The 24801-nt window shown below is 48.7% G+C and overlaps 1 protein-coding gene across 4 annotated transcripts in view; it reads right to left on the bottom strand.

Moving 5' to 3' along the window:
* Positions 1-24801, bottom strand: part of LOC138447752 (intercellular adhesion molecule 5-like) — a 353302-nt gene that overhangs the window by 130593 nt on the left and 197908 nt on the right. For 3 of the 4 annotated variants that reach the window (XM_069604070.1, XM_069604067.1, XM_069604068.1), the window contains 3 exons: positions 21421-21663; positions 19742-19984; positions 8360-8602 (listed from right to left, as the gene is read on the bottom strand). In XM_069604070.1, the coding sequence (XP_069460171.1) occupies positions 8360-8602; positions 19742-19984; positions 21421-21663 (729 nt within the window). The remainder of the gene's footprint in view (positions 1-8359; positions 8603-19741; positions 19985-21420; positions 21664-24801) is intronic. The other variant, XM_069604069.1, reaches the window with a different exon arrangement.

Below are 24801 nucleotides of genomic sequence, written 5' to 3'. Positions count from 1 at the left end.
CCCATTTCTCCTCCCCAGGGATACAGCAAGGACCATTAGGCCACCAGGGATATGATCTTAGGGTGGGGGTACCCAGGCCAATCATCCCCCACCCCCACCCAGGCCAAACAGCCCCCACCCCCAGATGGCATAATGTTGTTTTGCCTTCTGTGGGAGCAAATTGCTGCAATTCTGCACTGATTTGCGCCCCAAGCAAGGCAAAACAACATTACACTCCAGATATAGTGGAACGCTTGGGGGTATCAGGGGCCATCCCTGTGGCCGAGCCCCCTTAGTATTCCCCCCAAAGGATGGGCAGACCCTTGCTGCTTCCCTGGGGAGCAGAATTGGGGTTCTGGCCACATTTTGCCACCCCTGGGAAGCAGCAAGGATCACAGTCTGGCCTCCACCCTCACCCCCCCAAAAATGATGGCATAATGCTGTTTTGCCTTCTTTGGGGCAAATTAGTGCAGTTTTGCCGGCATTTGCCCCAAGGAAGGCAAAACAACATAGGGCAATTTTGACAGAGGTACACTTTGGGGTATCAGGGGGCAGGCACTATGCCTGTAGGGCCAGCACCCTCAGGAATCCACCCATCGAGGGGCAAATCCTTTCTGCTTCCCTGGTAGGGGGAGCATGATCGAGGGTCTGGACCCATTTTGCCAACCCTGGGAAGCAGTAAGGAGCACTAAGCTACCAGGGAAAAGATTTTGGGGTTGGGGGCTGTTTCGCACATTGTCTTTCACCCACGGCCAGAGATCTATGGCCAGCCCACGTAAGAGCTTTTTCCTCTGAGGAAGGACGTGGGGAGGGACGGGAACCCTGGGAGCGCTCCCTGTGACAGCCGCTGGGTTATGGGGCAGTTGACCCACATGAGAGACTGACACCCAATGCCGGGGACAGCGCCCCCGGCATTTCAAGTACTCTGGCTGGGCTGCGTTACAGCTTTTTCCTCTGGGGAGGGATGGGGACCATGCCAGGGCTCCCTGGAACCACCGCTGGGCATTGGGACGGTCGTCCACATGGGAGACAGATGCATCCAAGACCAACGGCAGAACCCCCCGACCATCCTGGAGCTCTGGCCATGCCCCTTTAGAGCTTTTTCCTCTGGGGAGGAATGGGTACCCTGCTGGGACATCCCAGGACCGCTGCTGGGCTTCGGGGTGCTCGACCCTAGTGCGAGGCAGAGCCCCAAGGCCGGGGACAACACTCCTGGTCGTCCAAGAGCTCTGGCTGGGCTGCATTACAGATTTTCCCTCTCGGGAGGGATCGGGACACTGCCGGGGCTCCCTGGGAATACCGCTGGGCCTGGGGACATGCGACCCACATGGGATACAGGTGCCCAAGACCGAGAGCAGTACCCTCGCTGTACTGGAGCTCTGGCCATACCGCGTTACAACTTTTCCCTCTGGGGAGGAATGGGAACCCTGCGACCCACATGCGAGACAGGTGCCCAAAGGCTGGGGGCAGTACCCTAGGATGTCATGGCATGGGACGAACCCAGCCAGAATGTCCGATGCCCGGCACTGTGCATTGCAGATGTCCAAGGCCTTGAGCAGCACCCTCAGCTCTCCTATAGTTCTGGCTGGGCTGCATTAAAGCTTTTCTCTGTGGGGAGGGATGGAGACCCTGCCGGGGCTCCCTGGGACCACCGCTGGACTTGTGGACAGTCGACCCACACTACAGACATGCGCCCAAGGCTTGGGGCACCACCCCTGACAGTCCTGGAGCTTTTGCTGCACTGCATATCCTGCCAGGGCTCCCTGGGACAGCCGCTGGACTTGTGGACAGTCGACCCACATTGGAGACAGGCGCCCAAAGCTGGAGACATCACCCCAGACCGTCCTGGAGCTCTGAGTGTGGTGCATTACAGCTTTTCCCTCCAGGGAGGGATGGTGACCCTGCTGGGGCTCCCTGAGACTGCCTCTGGAATTGAGGACAGTCGTCTCACATGGGAGACAGGTGCCCAAGGACAAGCACATCACCCCGACTATCCTGGATCTCTGGCCTGGCTGCGTTACAGGTTTTCCATCCTGGGAGGGATGGAGACCCTGCCGGGGCTCCCTGGGACCATCGCTGGACTTGAGGTCGGTCCACCCAAATTGGAGACAGGCAACCAAGACCGGGGCCAGCACCCCTGGCCGTCCTGGGGCTCTGGCTGGGCTGTGTTACAGCTTTTCCCTCAGGGAGGGATGTGAACCTTGCAGTGGCTCCCTGGGACCCTCGTTGGGCTTGGGGATGGTCAACCCACATGAGAGACAGGCGCCCAAGGCCAGGGGCAGCACCCGCACCATCCAGGACCTCTGGCTGGGCTGTGTTAGAGCATTTCACTCCAGTGAGTGATGGGGACACTGCTAGGGCTCCCAGGGACCGTTGCCGGTCTTGGGGACGGCCGACACATATGGGATACAGGTTCCCAATGCCGGGGGATGCACCCCCTTTCCATCCTGGAACTCTGGCTGCGGTGCTTTACAGCTATTCCATCCAGGGTGGGATATGGACCTTGCCGGGACTCCCTGGGACTGCCGTTGGGCTCCTGGAGCTCTGGCCGTGCTGTGTTGCAGCTTTTCCCTCCTGGGAGGGACAGAGACCTCGCTGGGTCACCGCATGACTGCTACTTGTATTGAGGACGGTCGACCCACATGGGAGACAGGCCCCAAAAACCGGAGGCAGCACTCCTGCCCGTCCTGGAGCATTGGCCGTGTCGCGTTACAGGTTTTCCCTCAGGGGAGGAATGGTGACCCTTCCGTGGCTCCCAGGGACTGCCACTGGACTTGGAGGCCTTTGACCCACATGTGGGACAGGCGACCAAGGCCGGGGAGATCACCTCCAGTCGTCCTAGCACTCTGACTGGACTGCATTATAGCTTTTCCCTCCAGTGAGGGATGGTGACCCTGCCGGGAACGCCTTGGACCGCCGCTGGACTTGAGGACGGTCGACCCATATAAGAGACAGGCGACCATGGTGGGAACATCTCACCAAGGCCGTCCTAGAGCTCTGGCTGGGTTGTGTTACAGCTTTTCCCCCTGGGGTGGGATGGGCACCCTGCCTGGGCTCCCTGGGACAGCCGCTGCATATGTTGATGGTCGACCCACAATGGATACAGGAGGCTGTGGGATGCACCCCCTGGCCATCAAGGGACTCTGACTGTGGTGCGTTACAGCTATTCCATCCAGGGAGGGATGTGGACCTTGCCGGGACTGCCTGGGACTGCCGCTAGGCTTGGGGATGGTCAACCCACATGGGAGACAGGCGGCCAAGGCCAGGGGCTGAACACCCGGATGTCCTGGAACTCTGGCAGCACTGTGTTACAGCTTTTTCCTCCAGTGAGGGATGAGGAAACTAACAGGGCTCCATGGGACTGCCAGTGGATTTAGGGATGGTCGACCCACGTGGGCGACAGTTGCCCAAGCCTGGGGATATCTCCCCCAGTTGTCCTAGAGCTCTGGCTGTGCTGTGTTACAACTTTTCCCTCTGGGGAGGGATGGGGAACCTGCTGGGGCTCCCTGGGACCATCACTGGACTCAAGATCGGTCCACCTACATTGGAGACAGGCGACCAAGACTGAGGTCAGCACCCCCGGCCGTCCTGGAGCTCTGGCTTGGCTGTGTTACTGCTTTTCCCTGTGGGGAGGGATGGGGAACCTGCTGGGGCTCCCTGGGACCATCGTTGGATGGTCAACTCACATGGAAGACAGGCGCCCAAGACCAGGGGCAGCACCCCAGGCCGTCCTGGATCTATGGCTGTGCTGCGTTACAGCTTTCCCCTCCAGTGAGGGATGGGAACCCTGCGGGGGCTTCCTAGGACTGCCGCTGGACTTGGGGATGATCGACCCACATAAGAGACAGACACCCATGGCTGGAAACATCACCCCCATCCGTGCTGGAACTCTTGTTGTGCCGTTTTTACAGCTTTTCCCTCCAGTGAGCGATGTGGAACCTGCCAGGTACCGCCGCTGGGCTTGGGGATGGTCGACCCATATGGGAGACAGGTGCCCCATGCTGGGGGCAGCAGCCCTGGGCCGTTCTAGAACTCTGGCATGCCGCATTACAGCTTTTCGCTGCGGGGAGGGACGGTGACCACACCTGGTCGGTCCATGACTGCCGTTGGACTCAGGGACGGTTGAATCACATGGGAGACAGGCGCTCAATGTCGGAGGCAGAACCCCCGGCCGCCCTGGAGCACTTGCTGTTCCGCAATACAGCTTTTCCCTCCCAGTGAGCGATGGGGACCCTCCGGGACTCCCTGGGACTGCGCCTGGACTTGTGGATGGTCAACCCACATTGGAGACAGGCGTCAAAGACCAGGGGCAGCACCGCTGGCCGTCCTGGATATCTGGCTGTGCTGCATTACAGCTTTTCCCTTCAGTGAGAGATGGTGATGTGCCAGGACTCCATGGGGCTGCCGCTGGACTTGGGGATGGTTTCCCCACATGGAAGACAGGCACCCAGGGCCGGGTAAATCACCCCAGGCCATCCTAGAGCTCTGGCTGGGCAGCATTATAGCTTTTCCTTCCAGTGAGGGATGGGGACCCCCGCTGGACTTGGGGACGATCCACCCACATAAAACAGGCGCCCATGGCCAGGAACATGGGAACATCACCCCCAACCATCATGGAGCTCTTGCTGTGCTGTGTTACAGTGTTTCCTCCGTGGAGGGATGGTGGCACTGCCAGGGCTCCATGGGACTGCTGCAGGACTTGGGGATGGTCGACCCTCATGGGAGACAGGTGCCCAAAGCTGGGGACGTCACCCTCAGCCATCCTACACCTCTGGCTGGGTTGCGTTACATCTTTACCCTCCGGGGAGGCATGGGGACCCTGCCGGGGCTCCCTGGGACCGCCGCTGAACTTGTGGACGGTCGACCCACATTGGATACAGGCGGCTGGGGAATGCACGCTGGCTCTCAAGGAACTCTGGCTGCGGTGTGTTACAGCTATTCCATCCGGGGAGGGATGTGGACCTTGCTGGGACACTCTGGGACCACCTCTAGGCTTGGGGACGGTCAACCCACATGGGAGACAGTCGACCAAGGCCGGGGACATCTCCCCCAGCCATCCTAGACCTCTGGCTGGGCAGCGTTACAGCTTTTCCCTCTGTGAAGGGATGGGGAACCTGCTGGTGCTCCCTGGGACTATCGCTGGACTTGAGGTTGGTCCACCCACATTGGAGACACTCGACCAAGGCCAGAAGGCCAGGGGCAGCACTGCCTGCCTTCCTGGATCTCTGCCTGGGCTGCGTTACAGCTTTTCCCTCCAGTGAGCGATGAAACAGGTGCCGAAGGCCGGGAGCAGCACCCCCAGCCGTCCAGGATCTGTGTCTTCGCTGCATTACAGCTTTTCCCTCCAGTGAGGGATGGGGACCCTGCTGGGGCTCCCTGGGACCGCAGCTGGACTTGTAGACCATCAACCCACATTGTGGACAGGCGCCCCGAGGCTGGGAGCAGCACCCCCGGCCGTCCTGTTGGTCATGCCCTGCCGTGTTACAGATTTTTCCTCCAGGGAGGGATGGTGATCCACCTCTGGGCTTGGGGACGGTCAACCCACATGGGAGACAGTCGACCAAGGCCGGGGACATCTCCCCCAGCCATCCTAGACCTCTGGCTGGGCAGCGTTACAGCTTTTCCCTCTGTGAAGGGATGGGGAACCTGCTGGTGCTCCCTGGGACTATCGCTGGACTTGAGGTTGGTCCATCCACATTGGAGACAGGCGACCAAGGCCAGGGGCAGCACTGCCTGCATTCCTGGACCTCTGCCTGGGCTGCGTTACAGCTTTTCCCTCCAGTGAGCGATGAGGACCCTGCCAGGGCCCCCAGGGACTGTTGCTGGACTTGTGGACGGTCGACCCACATTGGAAACAGGTGCCGAAGGCCGGGAGCAGCACCCCCAGCCGTCCTGGATCTGTGTCTTCGCTGCATTACAGATTTTCCCTCCAGTGAGGGATGGGAACCCTGATGGGGCTCCCTGGGACCGCAGCTGGACTTGTAGACCGTCAACCCACATTGTGGACAGGCGCCCCGAGGCTGGGAGCAGCACCCCCGGCCGTCCTGTTGGTCATGCCCTGCCGTGTTACAGATTTTTCCTCCAGGGAGGGATGGTGATCATGGCAGGGATCCCTGGGTCACCACTTTGCTTGGGGACGGTCGACCCAAATGGGAGTAACCCATATGCCGGTGAAGCCAAAACCAGTCTTCCCAAGAGCGTTTGATGTACCAATGGTTTTGCCTTTTCCTTTTGCGCCCAGGTCAGTGCACCCACACATGTGAGGTACTGTTTTTGTCGGGACACAAGTGGGAACATGGGAAGGTAGGACATGTGTTGTTGCCGACATGTTTCGGTGGTTTCCTGGTGGCAAATGTCTGAAAATTGTGTTTTTCCCCCTACATTGTGGATTTTGCCGGGCCATGTGGGTAATACATTCTAATAATAATAATAATTTGGCATTTATATAGCGCTACGAACCCTCAGGTATCTGAGCGCTGCTTATTATTACCCACGGTGTGTGGTGCTCATTTATCGACTTCGGAAGGATGAAACGCTGAGTTTGGCGCTGCCGGGATTCGAACCTGCATTCGCAGGCTCTGCACTGATGTCAAAGCAAGCGCTCTACTCGCTGTGCCACTTGACCGGCTAAGAACGATTCTAGAACGATTTACCTCTTTAGATTCCCACAGGTGCCTTCTTTTCAGAAATACCTCGGGTACCTGTTTTGCATGGTGGCTCCAACACCCCAGGCCCAAATCTGTGGGTTGTCTACAAAGTCAGATCCAGCCTTCCCCAGGATGTGTGATGTACCTGTGGTTTAGCCTTTTCCTTTTGCGCCCAGGTCAGTGCACCCACACGTGGGAGGTACCAGTTTTGTCGGGACACCGGTAAGATATGTGTTGTTGCTGGCGTGTTTTGGTGGTTTCCTTGTGGCAAATGTCTGAAAATTTCCCATCATTTTGGACTTTGCTGGGCCTGGTGGGTGATAAAATCTAGGGTGATTTGCGCATGTCAGACCTCTTTAGATTCCCACGGGTGTCTTCTTTTCATAGATGCATGGGGTTCCATGATTTCCTTGCTGGGTGCGACACCAAAGGACACCAAGCCAAATACAGTCATCCCAAGGGCGTTTGATGTACCAGTGGTTTAACCTTTTCCCTTTGTGCCCAGTTCATTGCACACACACATGTGAGGTACCATTTTTATCGGGACACGTGTGCGAATGTGGGAAGGTACGACTTTTTTTTGTTTTATCTTGTTTTGATAACGTTTTCAAATAATGTTTTCAAATGAAAGGCCGTTATAGAACTTCAGGCAGAGTTCCATTCCACCTAGGAATTCCAACTCACTGTGGCTCATGGCTTCTCCCTTAATATTGATTTGGTCAGGCTGAAACTGCTTCATGCCCCTTTTTCAGGGAAAACACAATCATACATTATGCATTACAGCAGTCTGCCTGCTATGCCTGACAGCGTCTTTGTGACTTATCCACTGCAGCCCAAATTTGCTTTCCGATTGGTGCGTTGCCTCTTATCTTTCTGATTGGAGCAATGGGATGTTTCACAGTGTGTGTATGGATAAACAGAAATTCCACCCTTGTCTTTTAATTATCTGTATTACCTTTGCTTCTTTCTTATACTTTTTCTTCTTTTACTCCTTTACTTTTCTCTCTTGTCCCCACCTATAATTGGTTCCACACTTCTTCACAGAAGCAATTTGAGATTAAGGTCATGCAAACTAAACCAAAAGAACATAAGTAGGCCTTCTCATTACTTATACAAAGTCGCGGTGGTGGACATGAGCCTACGTAGACCACAAAGGCCTCGGCGAGGGTTGCGGACCATTACAGGCCATGTCCACCCCCACCGAGGGGGTGATAGACATTTGCATCTCAGGGCTCATCCGGGTACGAATAGATGATTATTTGTTTTCAGGATATTGGCTATGCGTATTGTGTGACGCCAATCTCCAGAGAAAAGTAAATAAATAATAAGATGGCCGCCGCCATAGGAATAGGGACTAAGTCCATTTTCTATTTCTATGGCAGTGGCCACGGGCCAGAGGAGCGCTGGGACCGGTTCACCAGTACAGCAGCTAAGTGGGGAGGAAAGGGTTGGGGAAAGGGTATGTTTTGTTTTGCAGGGGTGAGGGGTATGGAGGGGAGGCAACAGAGAGCCCTGTTGCCACCCCACAATTAAAAAAGATGGTACCATCACGGGAAGGGCCTTGGGTGACTGTAAAGAGCGGGTGGTATACAGTGTATTCTCGCCCGCTCTACCGGCCACCTGATTGGCTGAGCGCCCTTTCCGGGGTGCGGATATAGGTTTCACAGTGCAATAACGTACAAAAGTCAAATGCCAATTTGCTCTACAGACTGTAACAGTGCTGCTTAACTTACATTCCACTGTGACTGCTACATCCTTCAAGGCAATGCCATGTCTATTGCTCGCGTTGCACCGGTAGGTTCCAGAATTGTGCAATGTGATTACAGGCCTGCGTCCGATCTCGTTGTGGCCATCATCTTTGGTGCATACAATGTATGGTCGAGGATTTCCATCTGCCTCACAAAAGTGCCTGATATTGGTACCTTCCACCAACATCAACGTGCCTGGACAAAGTGAGTCGCTGAATTCAGGTCCATCTAAAATTTAAATAAAAATAACTTTTGTGATAAGAAATACATTTTCTCCTTATAACTCACTATCCAATCATGGTGGTGAAGGGATATCAGAGCGAGACGGCACGCTGTCATCGTGCAAATAGTAACCTGTTAGTTCTTGTTTTGGTTCAGTGAATCATCCTGTAATATATTGATGGAGAGAGAAGAAGTATGTGGTTCTTCTGTCTGATTGGCTGAATAAAAGTTGGCACCACACTAAGAATGATGAGCTGATTGGCCATGAAGATGAGTGATCCAGATTCGTTGTCAGCCCACTAGTGGATTCCCTGCTGGGAATGTCACTTCACCAGTTCTAAGTGGCTTTCACAGGATCTAGTTGCTCATTTGGTTTTTGAACATTGGAGTGGAACAGAAAAAACAACACTACTTGTTAAAGGAAAATATTAACGGGAATCAATAGACACCTGCAAAGACATATAACCAGCTCCAAGATGCAACACGTGTGAACTGGAATTTCCTCCATACCAGAAAACTAGTTTAGAGTAAACGACTATGTCTGTAAGTAGATCCATTAGACAATTTGTAGTTGGTTGTGTGGAGTTTCCACCTAGGGATTAAAGTCACTAATTGATGTAACATCATCACTCAGTAATGTAATATCTGGTGTTATTGGACTGGGTTTGTGATTGGCTGTTGTGTGTTTGGGAGTATCGGCATCGAGCCAATCAGCAGCAGAATTTAGGCTTACTTGATTAGTAGATATGTGCATTAATGGTGAGTCTTCTAAATCTCTTTCAGAGAGAATTCTATCCTGACGAGTTTGTCTGCTGGAAGGGGGCCTGGCACAGCCTCTTTTCCATGCTCCCCATGCCCCACCTCAGAATGGGACTGCCATGGCAACAGCCACTGCTGGAGAGAGGATCCCTAGGCGAGAGGTTGCTCTAGTGTATAGTGTCAGAGCAACTAGGCGAAGGCGTCGACTTCAACGAAAGACCACCTAGCAGCAATGATGCCTTTTGGCACCGCTGAGATGCATGTAGCTCACAGATGTCATTATTAAGACCTGCTATATTGAGCACGTACAAGCTGGCTTTTATATACAAATTGATGTTGAAGGCTTTTTTATTTTTACACAGATATCAGACTGGTGCACATATTTATAGCAAATTGCATGATTCAACTGACAAATGAGTGACCAAGTTGATTAGAGGTTAATCGGTGGGGGCGAGGATGGAGAGATAAAGCTTCAAACCTAACACCCCCAACACTGTGGTGGAAGTTTGACACTGCTCCTTTGAAGCATTCTAGACAGACTATGAATAACAGTATTTACACAGGACACAGCAATCCCTCTGGGACATATAGCTGGTTTACAAACTCATTTTTATGTTTTTTATATTTTTTTCTCCCTTCAATGTAGCTATGTTAACATCATCAACCAACCAGTTAGTACTTAGGGAGTCATATGATAGGATTCGGGCATTATCTGACAAGGTAATTCCACATCTGTTTAAATAGGCTGATGGGGATTGTAGTTCAAATCAAATCACAGGAGATCTAAAGGTTGCAGATTCCTGCAAGGGGCTGCTTGCTTCCAGGACCTTGCCAGGTAACCTAGTGCTCTCATAATACCACCAACACAAGATTCCAGGCACTACAGATAATTGGAATATTGTTAAACATAATTGTTGCGGCTGTAAGCGAAATTGAAATATCATCCACGACTTTGGACCTTTATTGTTAAATGTTAGACTGTGTTCAAAATCGACTTTCGATTTTTAGGGGGAGTTGAGAATCGCTGCTGTAGATGATATGGGGCCCGGTGCAATACATTCCCTGGTTAACTTTAAAAAATGAAGTTTGGATTTTCTAACAAGCGACAACGCATTTGAACTTCCCATACAGAATCTTTGTAGTTGCAGACATTAAGGTTCCGATGTACCTTTGCAGTAACTGTTCAAAAGAACACAATACCCCCCTCAATGTAAAATAGGCTTAGTGCTCCCAGCCATGTGGCGGTCCAGGGTTTCATAGCATATCACTGCATACAGAAGACAATGCTTTTTTTCCCATAGAAAGGGGTGAACTAAAGGAGTTTAGATTTGTTTAAAGTTTTCAAACCTTATTTTTTTGCCACCTTATTTAATTAAGGCCACTAACTTATTCAGCTGAACAGACGGTAACAGGATAATCACTGAGAATGCCAATACTGCAGTGGTGTGGCAGAGAATCTTTATTGTTAACCAGGGAGGAATTTTGGAGCAGGGTACGACTGCGCAGTAAAACACAGGCCCAACGAAGAAACCTGAACAGGCCCAAGCACTGAGGGTAGAGAGACCCATGCTGCTAACTCCCGTAGAAACTTCTCTTTGTTCTATAACTGTGGTGAATGCTTGTTATCCCAAGAAGGAATGCGCCCTGCAAGGCTGCGAGACAACACCAGGCGCCTCACCATGCACATTTATCACAGCCAGGCCAAAAGCAGACCTCCAACCCGCACCCAGCCCAAAAGGAGTTATGACACCCACAACTGTCCCAGTACAAGACCCCTCAATTCCACGATTGTAGGTGACCCCCAGACCACCAACCATAAACCCAGTGGTCATAAAAGAACTAGCGGGTTGTATTTTTTTCTGGCGTGGGCTTTCAGGGGCAAGCTTTCATTTGTCTTGCTTCCAAGACTAACGCTTTGTCCTTGAGCTATCCTCCCACCGTTATTTTGCACTGTTGCTAGTGCCTAGACAGTTCCCCTTACGATGGACTTGGAACTTTAGGTTTAGTGGTCACTGTGGAGGTTGATATAGCCAGTGCCTAGACAGGTCACTTTAGATGGACTGGGAATTTTATCTTTGGTGGTTACTGTGGAGGTTGATATAGCCAGTGCCTAGACAGTTCCCCTTTAAATGGACCGGGAGCTTTAACTTTGATCATTACTGGAGGTTATTGTTGCTAGTGCCTGGACATTCAGTTCCCCTACAAATGGACTGGGAGCTTTAGCTGTGGTTACTATGGTTGTCGATCTCGGTGGCTCTTAGATAGTGGCCCCTTTCACTGTAAGAAGTACTTATCATTGAATCGATAAAGCCTAGAGATATACAGGACAAATGGACAGGATCTTGCAAAGATGTTTCAGAACTTGGTGAGGTGATTTAATGAATAGACATGGGCAATCCCAGAAAGGCTCCAAGAGTCTCCCACATAAATAGCCCAAAAACTCTAATTCCAATGATTGAATTTGAAGCCCTACATTTATTCTCAGATAAGATGACAGAAGCAAACTTCTACCAAATCTGCTACAAGGGAACCCTCCGATAACTCAGTGCAAGGGAACATTGACAGCATAGACAGGGGTGTTAATGTTTTCTTGGTCAGTTTAATTCTGTTTTCACGCACTCCTCCCAGGATTGACACCCTGGAACCAAGAATACATTGATACTGGAGATAGTGTACATGTGAAAAGCAGGGACTAATGGTTGCCAGATAAATAAATGGTCTCCTTCAAATCTGATGTGAACAAGACGTTGGACCTTGGGGTAATTGAGCACTCCAACAGTCCTTGGAGTAAGAGTCGGTGTTCATTACTGGGCTCTGAATGTTGTCTTCAAGACAGGTGCTCCCTTATTGAGCAAAATGATGTGTTTTTGGAAATGCTAGGTGCTGCCAGGTACCTTAGCGCTCATGACCTCATGTCTGACTATTGGCAGATAGCCTTATATGGCCATGCCAAGAAGAAGGCAGTATTTTCAACTCCAAAAGCATCTACCAGTTTAGGGTGATGATTTTCACATACAAAAATGCTCCTGACACTTTTCAAAGGCTGTTGAATCATGTTTTGAATTGGCTAAAATGGCTTTGACATGGCTTGTAATGATGATAGTTGTGTCTTCAGCATGGTGTTGATGATGGATGTTGTTTCCCACCTAAAGGGAGTGCAGAAGACTCTTAAAAAACTTGACCATCCACGCATCCAAATGTTGGCTTGGTCAGGGCTCAGTGGTTTACCTTGGACAGGAGGTGTTGGTGAGAGGGGGTAGGGTTCAACTTTTTCCCAGTAAAGTACATCATATACAGGACTGGGAGACCCTCAGTACACAAACCCAGATGACAGCTATTTTGGGCATCACTGGGTACTACAGAAACTTCATGGTTTACCATGGGGCCATAGCAGCCCTCTTCCTGCTACTACTTCCAAACATCTGAAAAAGTAATTTGGACTGGAGAATGTCATAAGGCCTTTCAAAGACTTAAGAACGTTGTCAAGCTCCTATGAAACAGTTGTGTATAGGCGTGTTATAAATGCCATTCATATCATATCATATTCCTGGGACACCTGTTTATCAGACTTTTCATTGTTCAGAGGGATGCTTCTGACGCAGGTGCTGTGCAGTTCTATCTAAACTAGATGCAAAGGGCAGGGAGGACTGTATGTTTCATCAGCGGACAGCTGAAAGGTAGGACCATGAGGTGGGGCACTTTGGAAAAGGAATGTCTTGCCATAGTGTGGTCATTAGGGAGCATTTGACTCTGCTTATTGGCAAGTGGTCAGTAGTAGTACATAGAATTGGGAGGTATTTCACCCAGACAACGTAGTAGTGTGGAAATATTATATGAATCGCATTTTCCTTAATGAAGATTTTTCCAGGAATCCCAAGCCAAGATGGTGAAGCAGTAACAGAGGTTGATTGGCCGGGGGAACAATGAAAGGCAGTTTGGAACTTTCTCAAGATTCTTAAAGTACCTTTCATCATCGTTTAGTCACAGCCATGTCATGTTTACTTCACTTCCCCGTTTAGCCGGTCAGATAGCACAGCCAGCTAAGCGCTCTCCCCTAATATCTGTGTGCAGCCTGCTGTGGCAGGTTCAAATCCCAACAGGGTCAACTCAGCCTTTCATCCTTCTGAGGTCGATAAAATGAGTGCCACTCTGTGGGATAATAATGTCTTCTGTTATTTGAGGGCTCTGAGACCTACGGGTGTGTACCGCTAAATAAGAAATAAATTATGATTATTATTATGTGAAGGACCAAAGTACCACAGGAATCTTGAGAAGTTTAAAAAAGAAAGAAATAACGATTTCCGGAAGTAGTGGCAGAGTAATATGAGGTTTGCAGGTCGGAGTGCAGCATTGAAGAGAGTGACAGGGAACTATAGAAAGAAGAAGGGTACTCAATGTAAGCTTCTATTTAAACACGCATCATTATTGGAGTGAAATATTTACTCAAAGACTGAAGTTCATCTAACGCGTGTTTCATGTTTTGTGCACAATGTTGTTGCGATGACACTAGCGTAGCGTTCTGAACAGTAGAATGAAACGCGGAGGCATAGTGATGCGGGGAGACCGAGCGGCCGATTCAGAGGTGAATGCAAAAACACAGAAGTGTTCATCCATGAAGGTTGAACACTTTCTTTAGAAGCACCCTATTCTGATGAAGTGCTAATGTGGCGGTCTGGCATCAAAGCCACGCCTTTAGCCAGACAGCCTTAGCGACCATGTGAAATGCTGGGCTGGCACTGCAAGGGGATTCTGCTCTCAAGAGCACAGCTTTAGCACGGCAATAAGTGGAGTTAAAATAGAACACCTGTGAGGTGTCGTTAAAGGCTGCTTCACACTTTTTTCTTTGTTAAAATGTACACTACCTTGCCCCCTTTCATTTTTAGTGATTGATGCCGCTGGGTTAGGTGCGCTATATAAATGCAAAAATAAATAAATAAATAGCCATTTTACCCTATTGGGGATGGCTAAACCTCGTGTTTTTAAGTCCGTCTTTTGTGGCTCTGTCCTTTACTTTACTTTACTTTATGCTTGTTACGCGCCGAAAGCCCGCAGGCATCAGGGCGCTGCGGAGCGCAAAGAGAAACCACTTACAGTTTGTAACTTACAGTAATTTGCTGGGAGTAGGACTACGCAGGGTGAAAGAACCAGGCTACACTAATTATTGGAAAAGTCTGGTTTTCAGAGCTTTTCTGAAAGTGGAATAGTTTTCTTGTTGTCTTAAATTAGCAGGGAGCTCGTTCCAATATTTGGATGCCTGGAAAGGGATAGATTTGCCCCTTCCCGTTGCCCGTTTGGCTTCTGGGATATTTAGAAGGCCTGTATCTGCTGATCTTAAACCTCTACGGGGGGCATACCAGGAGAAGTGCTTTTTAAAGTAGGCTGGCGCCTTTCCGAAGAGGCATCTGTGGACAATCGTCAGTGCTGGAAACCTGACTCTGTCCTCTATTCTGAGCCAATGTAGTTCCCTCCTACTATCCGATATATCGTCCCTTTGTTTTTTCTTTTTAATGATGCGAACTGCATCGTTTTGCATGACTTGGCATTTTGCTAGCTCCTTTTTAGAGGCTCCCAGTCGCAAGGCATTTCCGTAGTCCAGGCGTGATAACAGGATCGCTCTGGCTACAGAGGCTGCATTGGTCTCATTGATATATGGTCTAATAGCTCTTAGGAGGCGCAGGTAGTACAGGTTGTTTTTATATAGGTAGCTGACCTGTGCTCCTGATCCCAGTGAGGCTTCAACCATCATACCCAAGGTTTTTACCTTGGGTACCACTGGTATGACAGCATCTTTGATAAGAAATGTCTTATATTGGGGCTCCAGCTTAGACCTGGCTTGGTTTGATCCGAAAATCATTAATTCCGTCTTAGTGTTGTTTAGGCACATCCAATGCCTCTGCATCCAGTTGCCAATGATATTGTATACTTTCTCGATCTTGGCGCTGTCCGCTGCATGGTCTCCTGTTAATCCAAAAATTAGCTGCGTATCATCAGCGTAATTGGTGAAAATCACGCCAATGTTTTCTAACAGCGAGCGGAGACTTCTTATGTAAAGGTTGAAAAGGAGAGGGGACAAACTAGCACCTTGGGGAACTCCAAACAATATCGGGGTTGCTTCGGAGAAATTTTCGCCCCAGTGTATTCTTGCCATTCTGTCCTTCAAGAAAGAGGCCAACCAGGCCTGTGCTTTTGCTGAACACCCTACAAGTTTATCCAGTGCTGATTGTAGCAGTTGGTGGTCTACTAAATCGAGAGCAGCGCTGAGGTCCAGCAGCATGAGTAACCCAGTCTTGGCTTTCTCTGTCAATTCTAACATGTGTATCTGTAGGTCTAGCATGGCAGACTCTGTGCTGTGAGCCGCTCTAAACCCAGATTGTTGGTCATGTAACACATCTGCAGTTTCCACATGTTTCTGCAGCTGGTTAGTGGCAATTTTGTCAAGAATTTTTAGGATAAAATTGGAGTTGGTAATCGGGCGGAGGTTGTTGGGGTCCTTGGGATCCAACCCTGCCTTTTTAACAAGTGGTGTGATAGTCACTTTTTTTAAGTCCTTAGGGACTACACCTTCTAGGAAGGAGGCATTGACTAGTCTTGTCAGTACCGGGGCAAAGAGTTCTTTGTTGTCCAGGATGATCTTAGTAGGGAGGATGTTTTCAGCGTAGGAGGTGGGTTTCATGCCTGACATTACCCTACATAGTTGTTCCTCTGAGACCTCTACAAAACTGAAACTTTCCCTTTCTATGGATAGAGGTTTTTCCCCAACGGGGGGCTCTATGCTGGTGGTATCTCTGGCCAGGATTATGTTGTTCCTGGCTTTAGTTATTTTGGCGGCAAAACCCTCTAGGACCCTTTCACAGTCCTCTTTAGTGGGGATATGAGGAGGGGAGAGGATTTTGGGCTTTTCCCTGTCTTTAAGAATATCGAAAAGTTTTTTAGTCGAATTTGGGGCTGCCTTGATTTCCTTATTGTAGTAATTGGACTTTGCCTCTCTGATTGCCTTCCGATACGCTTGATCGCCGCATTTCCAATTCTCTCTGTCCGCCTGAGAATGGGTCTTATCCCATATACGTTCTTTGGCGCGTTTAAGCTGTTTGAGGGCGTTTGTGTGTTCATTATACCATTTCGCTTTGCAGCTGTTTTCCCTTACCAGCTTGTTTTTAAGAGGTGCATATTTGTCGATCATCTCTTGCATAGATTTGGTATATTTAGCTAACATTTGTTCACAGTCATCATCTACTGAAAAAGATTCCCGAATCTGGAGCAGGCACGGTTTTAACTGTTCAGGTCCGATTCTTTTAAAGTTTCTGTTTGTGACTTTCACATGTGGGTTCTCTAACAGCTTGATTGGGGAGATTAAAGTTATTTCCAAAGTCACCAAACTGTGGTCCGACCAAATACATGGCTCCGTCTTTATCTGAGAGGAGAGTAAATTATTGGTACAGACCCAGTCTAACTGGTTCCCCTGTGGTGTGGTGGGTTCCTTATTTACTATTTGAAAGGCCAGATTATGCAAGGCATTTTCCAAGGCAATGGCCTCTTTGTCCTCAGGGTTTCCTCTCCATCTGTTCATGTCCCCTACTAACAGGGAGGATGAGTTATCAGAGACCAGCTTACTTAGCTGCAAACCTAATTCACTCTCAAAATCGGAGATCAGGGAGGTGGGTCTGTAAACCACAATATTGTTCAAGCAGTTGTTGGGTGTGTGGGTCAGCTTTAGTTGCATGGTATCGCATCCAATGCAGTCAAAATTGGCTTTGAAGAGATGCAACGCATCTTTTGCTATAACTGCTACACCGCCGCCATGCCCCAACTCTCTATTTTTGTTATATAGGATATATCCTCTGGCGTGGCATTGATGCCAGTTGGACCAATGGGATCTCTGAGCCACGTTTCCGTGATGCACATAATGTCCAAGTCCCTTTCTAGAATGAGATTGTGGACACTTTGTGCATGCTTGTTCAACGAGCGTGTGTTAAGTAGCCCTATTTTCAACATGGAAACCTCCCGAGAGTGGGTTACTTTCGATTTCAAACCACTGTCTGGCATAGTACTTTCCAAAATGACCAAGGTGGCCGAGTGCTGGATGTTACAGTATAGGGTTATCAAGTTCCACTATTCTGACCTGGAACAGAGCAAGAGGCACTTGTCTCTAGGGTTAATAGCACAGGAAATGACATTCTGACATTTGAGATTCTGCCTCCTTTCGACTGTCGGAAAAATGCCATATATGGTCATGAACTTCACAGGCGGCACCGGCTGGAACTGGAGGGTCTGCCAGGGCAGATTACACATCCAGCCATGTAAGATCCCAGTTGCTTGGTACTTGCTGGGGCTTCTGGTTGTCCACCAGTGAATATCTACCCCCTGCTCCAGTATTATAGGTCTTTGCATTGGTGTGCTAAGGTCATGTCCAGCCCTGAATCCTGGATATTAAGAGACGATCTGGAGCGATTCATCAGTTGACCACCAGAGCCAAGCTTCGAAGGAAGAAGCAACTGCAGAGGGATTCCAGTGGACTGGTGCTGGAACCTACACTGGCCAAGCCAAGCCGCTGCCCATATGAAGCTCTAGAGACCGGTCACTGATGTCCGTCTCTATTGGATTAGTGAGAACAATTAGTCTGAAGTCCTTCTTTGCTGTCGCTGCCTTCTGGATCTCTGCATTCAGCTTGCACCTTCAGGAAGGAGGGCTAATACTTTGCACTCGTCTCTTCTGGCTTTGTGGCTTGAAACTTCCGAGGGATCTTTGTTGTGGGACTGGAAGCTCATTATTCTACTGCCCTTTTTCCAAGAGGGGAGTCTTCCTGCAGCCAGAGCTCCCTGGTCCTGCTTCCTGCCTGCCTGATAAGCTTGCGCCTGCTCCATGCAACTAACCACTGAACCTCCAGTTTCCAGTGGGTCCCCAATGCAATGGAAGGTACTGCAGTCATCCTTCAAGCCCCTCAGTCCAGAAGATACTCATAGACCATCCAAGAATCTAGGGGAACCACTAACTAAAAAACGTGACGCATGCAGAGATCACGGCACCGGCAACTGCTGGACATCCTGCAATGGAAACAATGGCTTGAGTAAGTGTCCTGAAAACCTCCTCTAGGGGTACTGGTTTTTGCATATCAGAGTTATGGGACATTGCAATGCTTGGGCCTGAGCGTAAAGCCCACTCTTGCAGATAAAAGCTCCTGACCTTTGGTGGTGTAGCCTGTAGGTTTATCTCGCAGGGTGCCCCTGGAGCTTTGGAATGGGTAGCTGCCCCTTCCCTTCCCTTCATAGGAAAGCTAAATGTTCTATATTATCAAGGTTCACTATAGAAAGCGTTGACTATTGCCTTGAACCCGATATAACCCTACAAGGAAATCTAAAGCACTTTCTAAGTAGCCAATCCAAAGTAGCCCAGTCCTGGTGTACTTACCTGGAGCATATTACTAGAGGAACAATGGATCTCTTAGTCTGGTATAAGGTGATTGTGTATTTACATGTTTTCCTTCTAGTTTTCCCTCCACTCTAGGCTATGGTTCCATTTAGTATTTGAGGTGATACTCAACCATGTGAGTTCAAAGATGTACTGGGCCACCTAACTGTGATTGATTTCTTACCTTGTAGTGTCTCTTGTCTCACACATATGTGTTGTTAATAAAGATAAGTGTTGTTTTCTTTACCTTTGTAGACATTCTAATGCCTGTCCTGCTCTGGTGTGTTAATTGTACTGAACCACTGATCTATTAAGTGACAGCCTAACTGCTCATCCTCGTTACCATGAGAGAGATAAGATAAGACTTTTTTGTCAAACCATTGTGGGTCCACTAACTTTGGCATTCTATAACCCTACACTAGCAGTGGTTCTGAAAGAACCTCTTAACACAAAGCATCCTCCACACCGCAGCCCACCTCCTCACAAGTTCGACCACATAACACCCTCAAAGCCAGCCTGCCACCATGCAGGATCGCTCCTACCTGACAAAGCCACCATCTTTGGTGGGCGGCACATTGCTGACTAGAGAAGTAAAATTGCAAAAATGTAAGGGCCAAGAAGCTTGGGTATACAGTGTTTATATCGAACTTCTTATATTGAATTCCCATATATCAAATTTTTATTAATAAAGAATTAACTAAGCAGGATATGTAAGGAGGTACCACCTGAGGAGTGCACCAGAAGGTGAGTGTACTGAGGGTCTTGCTACTCTAAGTGGCAGGCCTGCTCCAATCTGGGAGATGCTGGTTGCTCCGGGGTACGGAGTGTAGGCTGAGGAGTGTACTAACACAACACACCCAGAGAGACAGGCAGATAGACCATTTCACCAACACAAACCTACAGACCTCCAGAAGGGATGCAAACAGTAGAAACACGGCTCAAGAGTCCTGTTGTGTGGTAGCAGTCTGGTAGCGGACTTACATTCAACAGTGACTTCCACATTCTTCACTGAAGTCCCATGCTTGTTGCTCGCTTTACACAGGTAGGTTCCAGAGTCTTGTCGAGTGATGTTAGGCCAATGTCCGATCGCGTTGGGGCCTCCGTCTTTGGCGCACTCGATATGTGGTGTTGGATTTCCATCGGCCTCACAAGAGAATGTGGCCCTGGTGCCTTCCAACCAAGCCAGAGAGCCCAGGCAGAGGGAGTCTATGAATTTTGGCTCATCTAAAAATCATAAAACAATAATGAGTGACATAACATGCACACCAAATTAACCTGTTTTTGTCCCGCCCCTTTACCCTTTAAAGTGTTGCAGAATAAATACTGATCGAGAACCGTCAGCACCAGCACTGATGCACCAACCAATTCTAAAAATGTGCCAATGCAATTAAAAAAAGGGAGTGGGGGGCCTATGACCTGGAGAGGGGAACCGACCCTGCCTGATTATATAAAGTATGGGAAAGGAGCCCCACAGTGGCAAGGACAGCACAGTTTCAGCTCACTCGGCCAAGGACTATTACTTGGGAGCACGGTTCAATCTTCCAGCTGCCTACCACGAGGGGTGGGGGGGTAGCCAGGGGTGTAGTACAAAATGTTGTCAATCTTATTGTTGAGAGAGCAAGTCCCTCATTTTGTCTTGTTTAAATACTTTAAGACCCTGATCAAATCTAATAAAAAAGACTAATTTACACAAAAAAAGGGAGTGTACAGCAAAAAGTAACGCCCCAAAAAATGGGTTGTCACAGACCGGCCAGTAGGCGGAAACACAGGTACTGGGCGTGGCGGTTGATAACGTGAGGGTGAAGGGTGAGACTAGCGCGCGCCTGGGCGTAGGCGCTTAAACAAGTCCTATAACTTCAATAAAGTTCTTCAAAGGGGCTGCTTTATCTTCGGAAGCCGGCTTTATCCGACCCGCCTGTGGATGCAGGCGATCCCAACCAGTTGGGAAGGAGGGAGAGCAGGAAGACAGAGAACAGAGGATTACTAACTATATCCTGAAATTGATAAACCAATCCCACCACAGAAAGCCCCAATCAGTTTGCAGGAACCTTTATTCCTCGGTGATCATTCTTGCACCCATAAGCTTATGCACAAATCCAGATATTATAAGAGTCAGAAAATGCCTGAAATATGGTCAGTAGTCGTGTATCACCCTACAGTAGCTCTCTGGGCTTAGGTGGTGATACCAAGCATATTTGCTCATTTATGTTCTGACCACAGAAAGATTAAAAAGCTGAGTCCAACCTACTGGGATTCAAATCTGAGATATAGGTTGCACACAGCTGACTGCAAATGCGGCACTAATCTAGTGAGCTAACCAACCTCCACAGCCACTATAGGGAACCGCTGCATAACTGCATCCAGTAGGTGTCATAAACAGCAGTGGGACCCATTAACCATCTACTTAACCCAGAATGTTTGATTGCAACTAGTTACGCTTCTGCTCCAACCTTCCCTGCTTTCATTTGAAGACACATTCTTGAACTGGGAGCAAACTAATTATTTGATCCCCCGGTCTGGTGCACCTCAACACAGGACACACACAGGATGGAATGTTGTGTGGACGAATAGTAATGTTGGAAGAGAGGTTGATAGCCTGCATGCCTCTATCACCACTTGTTACAGCTTGTGTCATGGTTGATAATATGTGTGTAACTTACATTCAACGTCCACTGTTACGTTCCAGTTACTGCTGCCATAGTAATTGCGAGCAAGGCACTGATATACACCAGATTGATTTTTCATGATTCCGGGCCAATCGCCGATAACATTGGCTCCACCGTCCTTTGTGCATTGAACATATGGGCCTGGGTTTCCATCGGCTTTGCAGGAGAACGTGGCTGTAGCACCTTCCAGCCATGTCCGAGTGATCGGACACAAGGAGAGACTGAATTCAGGTCCATCTAGAAATGATCAAAAAAGAGATGCAGTCAGGTTGCTAGTTGGGTCCAAGGGAGGGTACTCAAAGAGTCATAGATGGGAAAACCTGCGACACAGCAGAGTCCTGATGTTGGCTCGCTCCATATTCATGATTAGCACACTGAATGGAAAGTTCTGATTGGTGTAAACAACCAGGAACGAGAATTCAGAGCACATTCTGTGCACTATACCCTAGAGGCTTCTCAAACTTCTCTTTCCTTACTAACAGGGCTAACCAGAATGCTCCCTCGGAGCACAGCTGCGACAAATGGCCGACTTGGCACACCCTTCCATGTCCCTCAGCTCCTCAATGACGCCATACGCATCCACCGGATGACCGCTGGCACACACTTCCTTCCGCCATTCATGCGCTAGCTTCGTCTTCATTGGCCTGTTTCTTGCCTGGTTCAGTGCATGTTGTTTAGGGGTTGTTTAGGGCTCCATAAGAACTCCTTAATAGCCCTAATTTCATGAGGGACTATTAAGTTGGACTTCTGGGCACCTCATCACTGTGAATCATCCTACCCCTGCGGCTTCTATGGCTAATATAAATATTCACTACAATTGTAATTCTGTTTTATTATGTTTCAATCCTATTGTCTTGTAGTGTCTCATCTAGTTCATTATTTCTGCCATTATTTTGTCTTCTTTTTTTTAACCACTGTCCCGCCATCTATGTTTCTCGCACCATTTCTCTCATTTTCCTTCCTCTCCTCTTAGCCAACTCCTCAATAATGACTTGATTAGCTCTTCATTATTGAAAGGGTTCTTCATTCACTGAGTGGGAGGGGTTTCCAAATGTGGAAAAGGCCTCAAGAAGTGGGAGAATTCTCCAAGATCTGTAATGGTTCACCAAGGAGCAGGTGGCACCTTAAGGAAATGGGTCATATTTTACATGAATAAGTGAGGTCTTCAGTGAGTGAGTCAGCCCTTCAATGAATGAGTCAGGTTTTCAAGGTCTGGATCATCTATTCATGAGTGGATCAGGTCATCAAGAAGTGACTAAAGTATTTATTCAGTGAGGCACGACTTCAAGTAGCGGGTGACTGTGTCTTTGATGTAAACAGTGCTTCTTCGATGAAAGAACAATGGGCTCAATTACTTGAACAGGTATTCCCTGAGTGGGCCAGGTGTTCAAATATGAATGATGTCTTCAATGCGTAGGCCAGGGTCCAAGTTAGTGCGCATTGTCTTTAATGAAAGGACTGTTTGTTCAATGAGAAGTAGAGGTCTTTGTTAAGTGGACATATTTTACACGAGTGATCTCCCTCTTTAATATGTTGGTTGAGAGTTTACTGAGTAGAACAAATATTGAGAATGTACATTAGGTCTTCAAATAGTGATTCAACTATATATATATATATATATATATATATATATATATATATATATATATATATATATATATATATATATATATATATATATATATATATATGGGATACATTACTCACCGTAATCGTATTTCTGATGCTTGTATCTGCTTAGATTCACATGCTGTGCATAGGCCGACATCTAGTGGAAGCTGCGGAGTATTACAGTTTGTTTTTCGAAGTCGAAAAATGGGCGTCGACACAGGGCGTGCCAGTAATACTATCCCTAGTGTGACGTCCCCTGTACCCATGATCCCTCACGCGTCTAGGATCCCCAGATTGTGTTTTTCCTGACATGAGGTAGCATGAGGAGTAGCGTGAGTACAGATAGTCCAAGCAGATAGACAGAAAGGTAAGACTACAAGCAACCATGCGCCTTCTCTCGGAGGGGAGGAAGGGTGGGTCGCATGTGAATCTAAGCAGATACAAGCATCAGAAATACGATTACGGTGAGTAATGTATCCCTTCTGAGGCTTGTGGAATCTGCTTAGATCACATGCTGTGCATAGATTAGCGAGCAGTACCAGAAGAAGGAGGTGGGATGTGAGAAGGGTTATGAGCAAACAGGTGTCTTAGAACCGCTTGTCCCACTTGTGTATCTGCCTTGGAATGAGTGTCAATGCAGTAATGCTGAGTAAAAGTGTGAATAGAGCTCCAAGTAGCTGCTTTGCAAATGGTGTCAAGGGGAACATTTGCAATGAAAGCCAGAGTGGCCCCAATGCCTCTGGTAGAGTGGGCCCTTGGCGTAAAAGGCAGAGTTTTTTCAGAAAGAGAGTAACACAGCTGTATACAGTTGATAATCCACTTTGAGATAGCGCCCTTAGAGACGCGATCCCCCTCTCTGCCTGTAGCTACGGAGACAAACAGTTGATCTGTTTTCCTTAGCGGTCTGGTTTTATTTACATAGTATAAGACCGCCCTACGCACATCTAGGGTGTGTAGTTTCACCTCAGCTGAGCTTTGTGGGTTTTGGAAGAAAGCCGGAAGCTCGATGGACTGGTTTACATGGAACTTGGATATGAATTTTGGTGAGAATCTAGGGTGTGTGCGTAAAACCAGTTTGTCCTTGTGGATAGTAAAGAAAGGATCTTGCACTGACAGAGCCTGAATTTCACTGACCCTTCTTATGGAGGTAATGGCTACTAAGAAGGCCGTTTTATAAGTCAGGTGTTTGAGACTACTTTTATGCATGGGTTCGAAGGGGGGCCCCATGAGCTTAGATAGCACCACATTGAGATCCCATCCTGGCGGTGGGTTCGAGATAGGAGGGTGAAGTCTCTTTACTCCTTCCATGAAGGCTTTAACCACTGGTACTTTCCACCACGAAACCTTGTTATGGGATGTGGTGTAGGCTGAGAGGGCTGCCAGGTGTACTTTCAGAGAGTTAAAAAGCAACCCTGCATCCAGCAGGTGGAGCATGTATGTTACAACGTTGGAAGGAGTGCAATCAACCGGGTTGATTTGTTTACTCTGGCACCAGATAACGAATCTTTTCCACTTGTCAAAGTAACAGTGCCTTGTATTTGGTTTCCTGGACTCTTTTAGAATGTCCATACACCTCTGTGGTAATTTGAGATGTCCAAACTCTATGACTTCAGGAGCCATGCTGCTAGGTTCATAGAGTTGGGTTCCTGATGCACTGTTTGACCTTGTTGCTGGGACAGAAGGTTGTACCAGGCTGGGAGTCTGATGGGCTCGCATACCGCCATCCTGCGTAGGTGTGGAAACCATGGTTGTCTCGCCCACATG

Source organism: Ambystoma mexicanum, chromosome 3q (assembly GCF_040938575.1).
Source record: "Ambystoma mexicanum isolate Mex_15411 chromosome 3q, UKY_AmexF1_1, whole genome shotgun sequence".
Taxonomy (NCBI): Eukaryota; Metazoa; Chordata; class Amphibia; order Caudata; family Ambystomatidae; genus Ambystoma; species Ambystoma mexicanum.
This window is presented reverse-complemented; position numbering and strand designations above follow the sequence as displayed.